The following is a 14867-nucleotide window of genomic DNA, read 5'->3' as shown; positions in this document are numbered from 1 at the left end:
CCTGTATTGTCCCTCTCATTTTCTCTGTGATAGCATGGTCCACAAGACAGATAGGTTTATTAGACCAAGAAAGCTGCTAGATTTCAGGATACAAATTTTTAGTTAAAATGCAGTAGAAATGTAGTTTATAGAGGCAGCTGAAATAGCAGTCTTCAGTTTGAAGGAATGTAAAAACAAAACAAAAAATCAGCCACTGCAGCTGATTTCACTTTGTTTTAACCCTAGCGTGTTGTATTTTTACTGCAGAGATCTTGGATATCATATAAGCATACTTAAAGTTAGGTACATATCCTAAGTGCTATTTTTTAATTGTTTAATAAAAATATAGATTTGAGAAATGGCCAGTGTGAAGGGATGTAAGTAGGATAACAGATCCAAAGTTTATATTAAAATGTTTTCTAAAGCCTTAACTACATAACATTCACAAGTGCCTTAATGAGAAGGGACGCAACAAAGAATAAATATTGAGATGAAAAGAAATGCACTTAATCTTTTTGAAATGTTTTTATATTTATAGAAGTCTTTATTTGAAATTCACAGAACTTGGATACAGGTTTTTATTTTATTTTAAAATTATTTTATAGTCTATAAAACTAATAGTATTTTGAATATTGGCCATTGTTGACTAGTTTTTATCTAGAAAAAAGATAGATAGATAGATAAATAAATAAATAAATAAATAAATAAATAAATAAATAAAGGGATTTATTTTACTATGAAATTGAAACATGAAAGCGGCTAGTGGAATTAGTTGTGAGAAAAAAGTGTATAGAAATGTTGAGGAACAAAGACAACTGATGGAAGGGAGCAAATTGGGTGCAAGATTCTCTCTGGGAGCTCACAAACTCATGCCTACCTGCTAAGACATACCGGTAGTCTGGTTTAGCATAATGTGTGAACCAAGCCACTGTGTAGTTACTGTTTTCCTTCTTTGTGTGATAAATTGGAAGTTGAATTGAGAACAATTCCTAGATCCTTTTTGTAAAGTTTTGGAAAGTTCAAAATTGTTAAATCTGTGGCCTCATAGTGAAAAATGGGAATTTGAGGATACTCCCAAGCAATTGAGCAACTGCTTCCATGTGTGCATGGAGAACATCCCTCAATCACTCAGTTCACATCCTACTATCTGAAAGTGGTTGTGCAAGCATTGGTCACAATGATTTCTTTTTGCTTAATTAATACATTTTATAATAGTTTAGACACTCCTTATTCAGATAAAGGTTTCCGTAAGTAGATATACTGTACTTGAGGATACAGTGAGACAGACATAGAAATACATTCTATAACTCACCTGTGATTTTGGCAGGAAGGGAACTCTGGTATTGGCACCACCATCCCTAGTAGTACATATACTCTTAGATTTAGTCTGTTGTGATCACATATTAGAACTGGATAAATGGAGACTTGGGCTCAGTCCTGATACCCCTTTCCTGCTGACAATTTACTGGGAGAGGCAATTTAGGATCGTTACAATTGACTGTTCAATTTATGGAGTGCTTACGTGTGCTCCACCATAAGATGAAGCAGCTATGGTAAACCCAAGCAGTTATTGTAAACCAGATTTACAAATTGCAGTTCTGGAACTGAATAATGTCTGGCTGATACCAGCAATTTATGAGTACAGAAACTTTCATATGCAGAGTTCCTCTGCCAGTGGAGACTTATCTATGCATTCCAAGTTATTAAGCAAATATGTGTGCAGATCAGTGTAAATAAAGCTCTCTTACTCACAGCTTTCCTGTTTTGTACTTTGATTTATAAAATCTATGTGGTCTAAAAATAGAAAACACAAATAGAGTAGATTTTATGTAGTACAGATAGCTATGGTTCAGCTGTGACTGTGCTTTGTAAGTTCCAAAGTCTTTTGAGCAATAGGTTTTGAGATTTGCATATATTTATAGAAAAAATAAATAAAACTTGGACTTATTTTAGTGAGTGGTGTAATATAGTACATTTGTGCTAACTGAAATTCTTCTTCTGCATACTAAAAATTCAAAAGTTGCATCTCATCTTTCTTTTTTTGCATTTTAAAAACTAACAATTTAACTTTCCAGCTCCAACTAACACTTCTGCTTCTTTCTTCTCTTACCATGCTTGCAGAAAAGACAAGCCTGCAGAAAATGGACTATGTGTCATATTAGTGATAGTGATGATGATGACAGTTAGAGTAATATGTACTTTCTCTGCTGAATTATCAAGTTAATGCTGCCACTTTAAGTTTAACTGCCACAGAAAAGCAAAAATTATAGTAGCTGTTTTACAATTGTGTCTTAAATGTAAGTTTAAAAATATACACTAATGAAGTCTTAAGCACAAACACAAAGAAAATTGTTGTTTTAAATTGTCTTTATTTCAACGCTGTTGCTTTGACAGTATTTTGACAATAATCTTGTAACTATGATTTTCCCCCAGTCAAAATATATACTGTTTTTAAATAGTATATTTTCCATTTACATCATTATTTTAATTTTATGCTTTAAATTTAAAGTCATTTGTGCATTTTTACGCAAAATGCCATTTAGATATGAGTAAGTACTCACAGTGTTGCCCTTAACTGTGTTTATTGATGTTGTTAAATTTTAGTTTCCTTTTAGGAATTGAAAATTGTGTATGAATATTCTGTAATAACAATAAATGAGTCTATATAAAAAAAGATTGATCTGATCTGTTCAAACATCCCTACCATTATTTATTATCTTACCTATTTTTCACTTGCTTTATCAACTTTTATTTTTAAAAACACATTTATAGTTTACATCCTTTCATTTTCAGAAACTTAGTTTAACATTTTTGCCTTAAACTTTCATTTAGTTCAAACATCTTGTGAAATATAGAATGAAATATGAGGCTTTTAATTCTAACCCTGTGGTTCAAATTGAAACTATTGATGACTGGACTTTTAAGTGAAGGGGATGCAACCACAAGGTGCTGCGTGGTGGAAGAGAGCCAGTGGAAGAGAAACTCACTTGGAAATATTTTGATGATCAGTCACTAGTCCAGCCACTAATCAACCAATTTGACAGAGGAAAATAAGAATATGTAAAGGCTTTTGACTGAATTTCAGAAATTTGCATAGATGCCCTTCATTTCTTCTGATCAGTGTACAGTAGGAAAATACACAGAAATGGTAAAGTAGGGAACCCATGTCATCCTGACTAAGGCAACTGAAGACATATAAAAGACCTAAATGAGTTTATTGCCACTGTGCTAGTAGGTGAGGAGAAGCAAAGGTGGTGGACTGTGCATAGCAGTGTCTGTTGTTGGGTATCACTATTACAGGAGCTGCTACTCTACTTAAATGTTTTATTTACAGGTGCTTCATAATGTTTTCTTTCCACTCAGTTATACCATGTGATTATGATAGTGTAAGAATATGCCTTCTGTAAGGATATCATTGAAACATTGCAAGGTTTATCTGTCTTGTGAATCTGAGAGAAAAGAAATTTTTGACTTAGAAATTAATGCTTTTTCTTTTCAGTAATCCCTAGGGGACTGTCATCTCTGTAGCGGTGCAGCTGCTGATAAGCCAAAGTCAGAAACTGGGCATCTGTGAAAGCTTTTTTCCTTAGATGAGTAGGGATGGGAGTTTTCAGAAATCTGAATGTCAGGATTACCTGCACATATTTTTTTCTGACAACCGTCTCACTCCTTAAGAAGCAAGGGGTTTATGTATTGATTCACACAAAAATGATCAATTTGTGCATATTATATGCATTTATATATTATTATAAATTATTATGTATGAATATTATGCACATGTACACTCCAGGTTTCCTAAACTACCAAGCACATAAAAAGATTAATACAAAAAGGCATATGACTATTTTAAAAGGTATGTATTAATATAAAATTACGCTACAGAAATATCATACAGCAAATCCATGAGCTGCTTGGCTGTAAGTGTGTGTTCAATTGGGTCAGAACCACTAAATTCCATGTATAAATTGACAATAATATTTTGAAAGGGGGAATATTTGGGTATTTTAAAAATAAAGATCAGCTATGGAGTTGTAAAACAAAATAGTATACACACTAGGCCAGAAACAGTGAGGGAAATATAAATAGCCAGTTTTCTCATTCTCAAAAAATTGAGGGTGATAGCCAAAATTAATTCTACTCAGAGTAGACCCTAGGAAATCAATGGCTGTTGGGGGGGGGCTGGAACTACATTCACCTTTTAAAAGTTTTTAAAACAATATTAGAATTATTCTAAAACATCAATACATTTGGTTTCACCTTTGCTTCCTTTTCCACAAGGTCTACCCAGTTTCTGGAAGGGGGTAGCTCTGCAGTGCCATCTGGTGTCACATTTTAATAATGCATTATTAACATTAGAAAACAACTTCATATGGCTATACAGTGGTAACTTGGGTTATGTACTTAATTGGTTCCAGGGTGCCGTTCGTAACCCGAAAAGTACATAACCCGAACGGCGACATCGCGATTTGCGCATGCGCAGACTGCACAGAACGCTTCTGCGCATGCGCGAACAAAAACACTTTTGGGGTACCGGAGTACATAACCCAAAAAACCATAACCCAAAGCGGATGTGATCCGAGGTACGACTGTATGGTTATATCAGCCATTCTTTAACTCCTTTTTAGCATTCAAAACCACGAGTGTAGATCCACCCTGAGTGAGTTGTGGAGGTAGGAGCCTACAATGGGAATTACAATTCCAACACCAATTTATATCAGAATATTTTAATTATAAGATTTCTATTAGATTTGTAGATTCAGTGCTAGAATCAAGGCATCATGCCTGCAGGGACCCCCTACTGGCCCCTGAAGCCCATTGCCCTGCTCCTTTATGCTGTTGTTACCTGTTTCCCTGTTCTCTTAAGAGTGCAGGAAGTAAAAGGAGCAGCAGGGGAAGTAACCTCTGCTTGCCATGTCTTGTTGTAGGCAGATTGGGCCTGAAGGCAGAGGGCAAGCAAATGAGCAGTGTTGACAGTGCTAGGCAGGGTAGCCCACTGGGGACAACTTGCCTAAAGGCCATGCAAAACCTGGATATAGTACAGAACAGATTTTCAGGAAACAGAATCTTGACACCTAGTTTGGAAATTGGCAAATATGTAAGCATCTTTGTACAGAACAGAAACAAGCTAGTCTCTCCCTAGTGATGGTGCAGTTCAGGCTTGGCAATAGTTATGAGAAATATTGAGGGATAAAAACTACTGGTGGTGAAGTAGACTGACTGCAGTGAGAACGAAGGTTCAACTGTGCCCTTCTTCCGGGTCATATTGGCGGCCTGGTTTCCCCAGCAGCTGACTTTGCAGAATCCTTTTTTTGCAGCTGTCTGATGGATGATTGTAACTACTGGAAGAGTGAAGAACATTTTACCCAGGTGCTCTTTTCCATTTCCACCCCTCCAGTGAAATTTGGTCTTTTTCCTACGGGATACATGTTGCCAACACAACAGCCTTTATAAATAAACAGTTTAATATATGAAAGGTTTACATGTATTTAGATCCCCCCCCCCCAAAAAAAATTCCCAGAATAAGTGAGTGGGGATATATATAAATTGTATATTGTTTAGCATATAACTTCTTCAATGTCAAAGCCTTAAAGGGACAGTAAGAAGGCTCCATCAAATGAGCTCTGTGTGTAAAAAATGATGAACAGACAGATTCCCTGTCTGCAGTTTTGATAAAGCAATAACCAATTGTTGCACTACTATGTGGCTGCCATTCTCTATTGTTCTCCTCACTTTTCTTTACTCTGAACATATTTCCAAAAGCACCGGTGTGATTCCAGTTCAAATAACGCAATCCAGAAGAAGTGTGGTTAATAGAGTAAGGAGTAGGATGTGGTTTAGTGGCACTAATCAGAATAATGCTGTCAATGAGTCCTTCCTCCTTTGCCTTGGAAAGAATATGTGTCTTTCAGTGCTACAAGCAAGTAAGCCATTCCTGCATTTGCTTGAAGAGAGCAGCAGGCATGTTGGTCAATGGCTACTGGAGGATAAAGAGGGGTGAATGCTTAGTGGGGGTGCCTGAGTAAATTAAGCGATATAATGAAGATGCATGGAAGCATTCAAAAATTAAGCACTGCATGCAAATAATGGGCTCTCCTAAGTATTGAACTTTCAGTTTCAAAATTAATTAAGGTGGCATTTGAAAGGAGTGGTAATAACAAGCAGCAAAGAGCAGGTGAAAAACATGGAAGGAAAAATACAAAAGAAAAGCTGAAATGTGAGGCAGAACTCTTTATAATTCAACCCAGTTAACACCAGGTTTCTGATACACATTTTTTTGCCCCATCCAATCTTCAATACACAATGGAATCACATAGTTGAAATGAGGTATTTTAGGGTGCTCATCAGTCATATTCAGTGCCAAGATTCCTTAAACAAGACCTCTCTGGTAACTGCTTTTTTTCCTTGGGAAAGAGATGCACTGAATTTCCCTAAGCAGCTAAAATATTTGCTATTTTGCTTCCTTTGTTCTGTCACTGCACATAAATTTGTAAGTCTGAAATGTCTGTTCACTGGAATAAAGTATTTCTGATGACTGTAGTTAAAGAGAAAGAGCCATGTTAAGAGTGTGAGGTGGGAGGTAGGAAGTGTAAATCTCAACCACTGCGATCTCTGTCTCAAACATGCCTCAAACACAGTTCAGTCCTTTAAAACCACCATATATGATTGGACGCTTATGTCTGAAACCACGATTATTTACATAGTTGTATTCCATTTACTGAGAAATACAATAAGAAATGGTTTCTGTAACAATTCAGGTTGAATTTGAATTGTCTTCTCTTTTGAGTATTACAGCATTCTGTAATCTGAAAATGCATAGTACTTTCAAGGTTGCAAACATCTGAATAGCCCAATATTATGTACTCATAATTTTAGATAAAAGGTTTTTCACATTCCAGGATGATGAAGCATCATGTGGATGGATGTTTACAACTCTATTACAGTACTACTAGGTGTGAAAGAGCGTCTTAATCATGGCAGATAATAAATGTCCTCAATGTATGTGATATATACCATGTTTTATATTAAGCTGAAATTAATAATATAAGCTGAAATTAATAGTAATATTAGACATTAATATTTTCCTCAGAAAGAACTTTCTATACTCTAGGGAATTCTATACAACTGTCTTTCTCTTTTAGAATATTGAAAATGGAAGATTTGCCAAACTGAGATACTTTACACATGCAATGGTTAATAGTACAGATTTACTAATGGTAACAAAGAGGTAAGGTTCCCCATTTGTCCGGTAAGCTTTATAAGCTGAATGCATTGTTACACTTGTTTTTTTGCTCACTCGATAATCATATTCCGATACATAGTGTTTAGATTTTCCCTTATCATTTAAATGAAAGAAACTCCAATCTTCCTTAAAGGTATAGATACTGAAGGCTATATTTTAAAACAGAAGACCAAGATTTAGGAAGTTTTTATGTTACCTCAAAGCACTTGATTAGAATTTTCACAGTGCTGTATATTCTGGTGTATAAGACTACTTTTTAATCCAGGAAAATCTTCTCAAAAGTCGGGGGTCGTCTTATACGCTGGGTGGAGAATCTGCGGCCGAGTATATCTCAAACTCTATATTTTAACTGGAAAAGTTGGGGGTCATCTTATATGCCCAGTCGGCTTATACACCGGAAAATACGGTAGTTAAGACTGGAGATTGTGTTAAGATTGTTAGTGTGGATGTGAAAATCTGGAACTGATAAATGGCAGTTGGAATAACAACATTCCTGGGATAAGCCCTCATTCTTTCTCTCTCTCTTAAGAATGATTCTACCTTGTAGTTTTGTAACTGATGTGCTTCAATTAAGTAGTTCCTTGTAGGTGCAGGTTTCCATATATATTGAAACTACATCAACGAAAGCTTCCTTGTTCAGTTTAGTAGAAGAGACAGTTCCATGGGTATAAAGAAATGTGCAATGTCTCTGCCTCTCTTGACTGAAGAGCAAGGGTGCCAACAGGATTTTCTGTGCTCAGTGCACAGCATGGGAATTGGGATGTCTGAGCTACTTGTAAAGGAAACCAATTTGCATAAAAATTAGCTATGCTTTGTGTCATATAAATTTGTGTCCTTTTTTGCAAGTGGCATGGAGAGCTCTCCAAAACCTGAGTAACGTATGCCTGATAAACATATTTGTATATAATTGTATATAAACATATATAGTTGTATTTTCATACTAGAAAATACTCAACCTGTTGAATTTCTGCCTGCCTCAAAGGCACAAGAATAACATGGCAGAAAACATGCCTAAACCTCTTTGCAATGTTTTCACATTGTATATTGTATATTTGCCATTTGCAGGGAGGAGATGGATTCTTTAACACTTATTGTGTAGTACTATTTGCAGAAAATATCATTTAAGTATATGATCTTAGATGAAAAAAGAAGAAACTATTTAGATACAAAGGGCTGGAAAATGAGACAGAAGGGTGCACTGAAGGGAAGGGAGAAACAGCAGCTCCTTTGGATTCCAGGGACTCCAATCACCTGGTTTCCAAACAACTCACTCCCGTCTGTCACAGCCCTGACTTCACTCATTGGCGACACTAAAAGGTGGGAGCAGTCAGGTTGGCTCATCTCAGAGAAATCACTTAGAAGGGTACCTGTGCATTTTATTTCATAACTTACTTTCCAGGAGGGCTAGAGACTTTTTTAAAAAAAATAATGAATGGAAGCTCAGAGTTTGGGCCCCCTTCATGATGTGGGCTCAGTACATCAGTACTCCCTGCACTCACATCTCAGTGGCCCTATGAAACAGAATAGGAAAGCAACAGGCACTCTTCTTGATTATTAGAGCAGGCACCTTGAAACCAGCGGAATATATATTTAGTGGTAGTGAATTAGTTTTATTCTTACATAGGAGCCAATTCCTAGAGCCATGGGGGCACCGCATCATGTTATCGATTATGCAGGGTGGGGCTTACCTGACCACCCCCATATTTTATTTAAGTTGGCACCCCTGCATAGGAAATAGTGTGTCACTTTGAAAGTATACAGCTAAGTTTCTCCCCCCCCCCAAGCCACTGTTGCTATCCAATATTGTGCAAGCTCATTTCCTTTTCCTGCCTTCCCCACTGCAGTTTCCCACACCACTTTGAATATTCTCTAGGGTTTCTCAGATTTCCAGAGCAAATTTGGGAGGATAGGCACAATTGGATACCACTCCACATAACTAATTCCACATTTACAAGGGAATTTACGCCTTAATGTTTCTCAAACATTATCTCCACTCCCAACATGCTTCTGAAACTGAAGAAAATTTCAGATGCACTTCATAATATGGAATAAATATCCTGCTATCATTAGACGGATAATGTTATTAACCATGCATAAAGCACCTCTCTGGTCCTGACCACAATGGTTGACAAAACTTGCTTTATTTTCTAACTGAAATGCTATTGAGACATGAAACCCTACAAGCTTTTTCAAGGAACTAACGTAATTGAGCCTTCAGATTCAACTCAGTGAAGACGCAGGAACACTTGTTTTTTTGTAGAATGTATTTGACCTTAATTATTAGAACTTGACTTAACAAAAGTACAGTATGTGTTCACTTTAACTATTGCTGCTACCTGGTTATCATTCTATATGCCAGCTGTTCCTTATTATATATTGATTTCTGCATCTTTAAAGTAGAATGTAGTTGTCTTCTTTGACTGAATTAATATACACACATATATGATTAGGTTTCGCTGGCATCATTGTGCAAATCCACATGTGTGTATTTCATTGTGGAATTAATAAACCATCAAACTGGGTGATCAGTATACAAGGCAACTTTTTATTTTTTATTTAAAAAGTAATTGTATTTCTGCTTGCTTTGTTTTAATGGTTTATTTTGCATTCTTGTTTAGTGGCATATTATTTGTGACAAGAGGTACATTTGGACAGTTGACATGTGAATGGCAGTACACCTATGATGAATTTACCAAGGAGCCATTTATTGTTGATGGACGGAGGTTGCGCATTGAAGCAAAGGTACCGTGAGAGACTTCAGCTTGTTGTAGAATGTATTAGATTAGCTTCAGAGTAAGTCATTTGTCTCCAGTAAAATTCAGCAACTTAAATGGCATGTTGTTTTCCTTAACTTGCTAGTTTATTACATTGTTGTTATAAAACAAGTCAAATTTACCAAGCTAGTAAAACCACCTGAAAACTTACTTCAGAAACTATTTACTAGAGTATTGTTGTTTTTTAATGCAAAGTTTCATGGTCAGATAAAGGGTGCTTCAAATCTCCCCCCTCCGCTGTTTCTTCCCCACTGTTACATGTTTTCCTGCATAGAGAACAAGAGTCTTCTGGAAGGCACTCTCCTTTTCAGCCCTTCTGTTCTCTAAAGCAGTGTTTCTCAACCGAGGGGCATATCGCCCCCGGGATATTCGGGGGGGGGGGCACAGGTGAATATTGCATAAATGGCCACGGCACAAGACTAGGGGGCCACAGAAGGAAATGAGAAGTGGGGGAAACAGAGAAGTGACCAAGGAAAGAAAAAAGAAAACAAAGAAGTGAAGAAAATGGAAAACAGAGAGTGACCATGCTTCCCAAGCAAGGAGATTATTACCGGTACAGGGTTTCTTGGAAAAGTCAAGCAGTATGCCATCAACATTGGATGTCGAGAATTCTGAGTTCTCCTCTTTAGCAGTTAGTGATGAATTGAAAGATGATGAAATAATGGTGTATGTGAATCATTTGAAGCAGCTTTATAATGATATGGAAGTTTACTTCTGAGATTTGCTGGACTTGGATATTCTGGCCTGGGTAGCCTCCCATTTTCACATGCAGCAGAATTGGTGCTCCCTACCTTCTGTCCCAATCCATCCCATCCATTAGAGAAAGCCTCACACTCAATAAATGTGCAGCACGCCCTTAAGGTATACATCATGTGGACAAAGGAGTTTAAATGTATACACACACACACACACACACACACACACACACACACACTATTTGTCTCCTTTCTCCCTACTGCTGCCAGCTAGAATGATTATTGCTCTATGCTATCTTGGTGAATATGCATTTGCATCTTGATAGCCTTTTAATTAAAGAACCTTTTAATGAGGGTGAAAGAGGAGAGCAAAAAATATGGTCTGCAGCTCAACATCAAAAAAACTAAGGTCATGGCCACTGGTCCCATCACCTCCTGGCAAATAGAAGGGCAAGATATGGAGGCAGTGAGAGATTTTACTTTCTTGGGTTCCATGATCACTGCAGATGCTGACAGCAGTCACGGAATTAAAAGATGCCTGCTTCTTGGGAGAAAAGCAATGACAAACCTAGACAGCATCTTAAAAAGCAAAGACATCACCTTGCCGACAAAGGTCCGTATAGTTAAAGCTATGGTTTTCCCAGTAGTAATGTACGGAAGTGAGAGCTGGACCATAAAGAAGGCTGATCGCCGAAGAATTGATGCTTTTGAATTACGGTGCTGGAGGAGACTCTTGAGAGTCCCATGGACTGCAAGAAGATCAAACCTATCCATTTTTAAGGAAATCAGCCCTGAATGCTCACTGGAAGGACAGATCCTGAAACTGAGGCTCCAATACTTTGGCCACCTCATGAGAAGACTCCCTGGGAAAGACCCTGATGTTGGGAAAGAGGGAGGGCACAAGAAGGGGACGACAAGGACGAGATGTTGGACAGTGTTCTCGAAGCTACCAACATGAGTCTGACCAAACTGCGGGAGGCAGTGGAAGACAGGAGTGCCTGGCGTGCTCTGGTCCATGGGGTCACGAAGAGTCAGACACGACTAAACATCCTATGAGTCCCTAACCCAACCTCATAGGCTTACAGTCCACTCAACTCAGGCCACAGCTGCATCTACAGCCTTCTCCACTAATGCCCCTGTTGGGGACATATGCAGGGCAGCCACCTGGGCATCCCCCAGCACAAGGCACTATAAGATTGATCTGTATTCCTTGGCCGAAGCTTCCTTTGGCCACAAGCTCTTATAGCAGGGCCTCTAATGTTAGCTCAAGTTGCAGTTGGACCTGCCCTAATTGGGTAAGCTCTTTGACATCCCAAGCCAGTGTCCCCCCCCCCCAACGCCAGTAGGAGATAGTACAATTTGTAAGGCGTCATGGAGTCATTGGAGCCACTCCCTAATATGGACTGCAATGTGCCTCTAATTTGCTTACATGTTCTAAGCCCTTTACAAAATTAGTTAAGTTAAATATTTAAGAGGAAAGTGGGCACCTGTTATTTCCTTACTACTTGACTGTTGGAGTTTGGCAAGTCTGCAAACCTGATGGGTGTTGCTTCACGATCACGGTGGAGTCAGTGTGCAATCACTATAAAGTTGTGAGCTGTATGCTGGGAAGGTAAAATAACAAAAGTATTACATTTCATTTTATTTATAACTTATTTATTTTGTAGGAACGAGTAAAATCTGTATTCCATGCCAAAGAATTTGGAAAAATTATTAATTTTAAAACGCCAGATGATGCTAAGGTGAGTATTGAATACTACTGATCTAAATATGTTTACTTAAAAATAGTATACAACCATAGTCCTAGATTCAGATAACCAAAATGTTGATTGTGAGGGTGGCACCACCCATGTGTGACTGTAGTTCTCAGATGTCACATTGATGCAAGTATAGCCTGGCTGGGAGTCTGGCAGCAGCCCCAGAAAATGGTACTTGCCAACATGTGGACTGCCTTTCAGTAGATAAGACTATATAGTTATATACTAATGTTCTATGCTATTAATATTTAGATGAATATGTTGACTAACTTTCATTGTTTAAATTTTATCTCCAATTTTCATAGTGGGTTCTCTCAAAACTGGAGGAAGTGAGGGAGAACCAGCCAAAATTATGACCATTTGTGCAAGATTCCAAGATGGACAAAACAGAGAGTGCCAAATTCAACATTTTGATTGAAGCTTAGCATGTGACATTGCTAAGACTATGAAGGGGATTGTTGAAGTCTTCTACATAGCCAAAGTAGAAAAAAAAATGCTGTGGTCAGTGTCATTTAAACTGTTCTAGAGCTGAGAACCTCTGCCAAATTGTGGCTTATTGAGCTTTTTATTTATAAATAATACAGAGTTACTTATATCAGGAGTAAAAATGATGTCTTCATGCATATTCTGTCACATAATTTAAAAAGACTAAAGTCTAGATTAGTCTTGTGATTTTATGAGATAATCAGGGTTCCCCCACCATCTAAGCTTTATTTCTCCTGTCATCGGGATTTTAATATGCTATAATTGCCACATTACATGTTAATATTCACTGAAATTCAGTTAAATTCTTCAGGGAAAGACTTTAACCAGCAATGCTCTTATATTATGAATGATCTTGCTGATCTGTTTATTCAAGAAGCCTTTTTATTTACCAATATATATATCATGAGGTTATTTAGTTTTTTTAATACAAATAAACAGTTTGTGGTACTGTAATATTATTTTTAACACTTTTTATATGATGCAAAAAATTAGCAAGGTGTTCTGGTACCTCATGATGATGGGTAGATGTACACAGATAAACATGAATTATGGAAATGATAACCTAGGCAGGGATGTGTCTTTGCAGCAATGCTTTGAATGGCATGATCTTTACTTTCAATACATAAAATTTTCAGCTAAGTCATCAAAACCTTCTAAAGAGCATGTTTGGAAATGGTATATAAACCTAAGGAACACTCTTGAATGAAAAAACTATTTTGAGTGAGGGGAATCTAAATTTCATGCTCATGCTGAATGCATTGTCATTAATTTAAAAAAATTGAGAACATTCATTAACTGGGTTGCATCCAACTGTTTTTCTTAGAAAAGATCCACTGAATTTCATGGACGTAAATTAGGCAAGTCTCTTAATTTCAGTGGGTCTGCTCAGAGTATGACTAATGTGGGAATACAACCCATTTCAGCTTTTAGACCCAAAACAATTCATAAGATCTTTTCAGTTCTGTATGAAAACAACAAGACTTCAGTATGTGGAGGGTTGCATAAACATTTCTTTTAATTTGATTTTGCTAGGCTATACAATAATGCCTATAAATGCACATGTAGATGAAGAAATCACTTCATAAAAGGGAAAAGAATGCAAATGTATGTAAGTGCATTGCCTAATCCAGAAATGACTTGTTTGATGCATGTAGTAAATGTCTGCTCCAGAATATTCTTTCCAAACTCCTGTTTGGAGGATTGAGGTGAAAGAGATTGGCCCTCCTGAATTTGCTGGTGGTACTTAAACTCCTCAAACTGTAGCTTTGTTGTAAAAGCTGAATAAAGTAAATGGCATGCCAAATGTAATTGTATGTATTTATATAAAAGTCTTGCTTGCTCCATTATGTAACCACCTGAGGTGCTTACAAGGAATATATTGCAGTCTTCCCCATAACATTTTGTTTCTTGCTATACCAAATGTATATTGAATTAATGGTTACTGGATATGCCAAAATATAACTTTGTGTTGTGTCTCAAGAACATGAACTCTTTCCAGATTCATTGGTTTAACTGACAGTCATATCATACTTGAGCATTTACACTTTGAGCTGTGGCCTTAAGCTGCAGACCAACCATACAGATCACGCCTTCTAAATGTGTACAATAAAGAGTGTGATGCCTCCTAAGCTGGTTACACATTATTTTTGTTTGTGCTTATTAGATTTCTATCCCTGTGTCTGCTAAACCTGTAGAGAAAAACACATGCATGTGCTGTCCCAAATTCTGAGTTGGTTCATGTAATTTTTAAATTTTAGGAATGATCACACAGTGAAGAGATGCTAATTGAATTACCACTCTGTCAAACATTATATTCAACATCTTTCTTGAAACAGTTTATGCTGTATTACTTCATATGAAGGGGTGACATAGCAATAGTGTAAATGATGCCAAACAAGTGGTAGGTCTTAACTATGTTTATTTATTAAATATAAAA

The 14867-nt window shown here is 37.1% G+C and overlaps 1 protein-coding gene across 3 annotated transcripts in view; it reads left to right on the top strand.

The window, feature by feature from the left end:
* VPS13A (vacuolar protein sorting 13 homolog A) overlaps window positions 1-14574 on the top strand; it is a 156220-nt gene extending 141646 nt beyond the window's left edge. The window contains exons 69-72 of one of the 3 annotated variants that reach the window (XM_033163750.1): window positions 7119-7204; window positions 9838-9961; window positions 12356-12430; window positions 12751-14574. In XM_033163750.1, coding sequence (XP_033019641.1) covers window positions 7119-7204; window positions 9838-9961; window positions 12356-12430; window positions 12751-12801 — 336 coding nt within the window. In that variant the 3' untranslated portion in view covers window positions 12802-14574. Of the gene's footprint in view, window positions 1-2100; window positions 2516-7118; window positions 7205-9837; window positions 9962-12355; window positions 12431-12750 lie in introns of those variants that run through there. The other 2 variants (XM_033163751.1, XM_033163752.1) reach the window with 2 other exon arrangements.
* The last annotated feature ends 293 nt before the right edge of the window (window positions 14575-14867 follow it).

The sequence above is a fragment of the Lacerta agilis genome, chromosome 11 (assembly GCF_009819535.1).
Source record: "Lacerta agilis isolate rLacAgi1 chromosome 11, rLacAgi1.pri, whole genome shotgun sequence".
Taxonomy (NCBI): domain Eukaryota; kingdom Metazoa; phylum Chordata; class Lepidosauria; order Squamata; family Lacertidae; genus Lacerta; species Lacerta agilis.
Note: the sequence above shows the minus strand (reverse complement) of the source record. Positions and strands in the feature narration are given on the sequence as shown.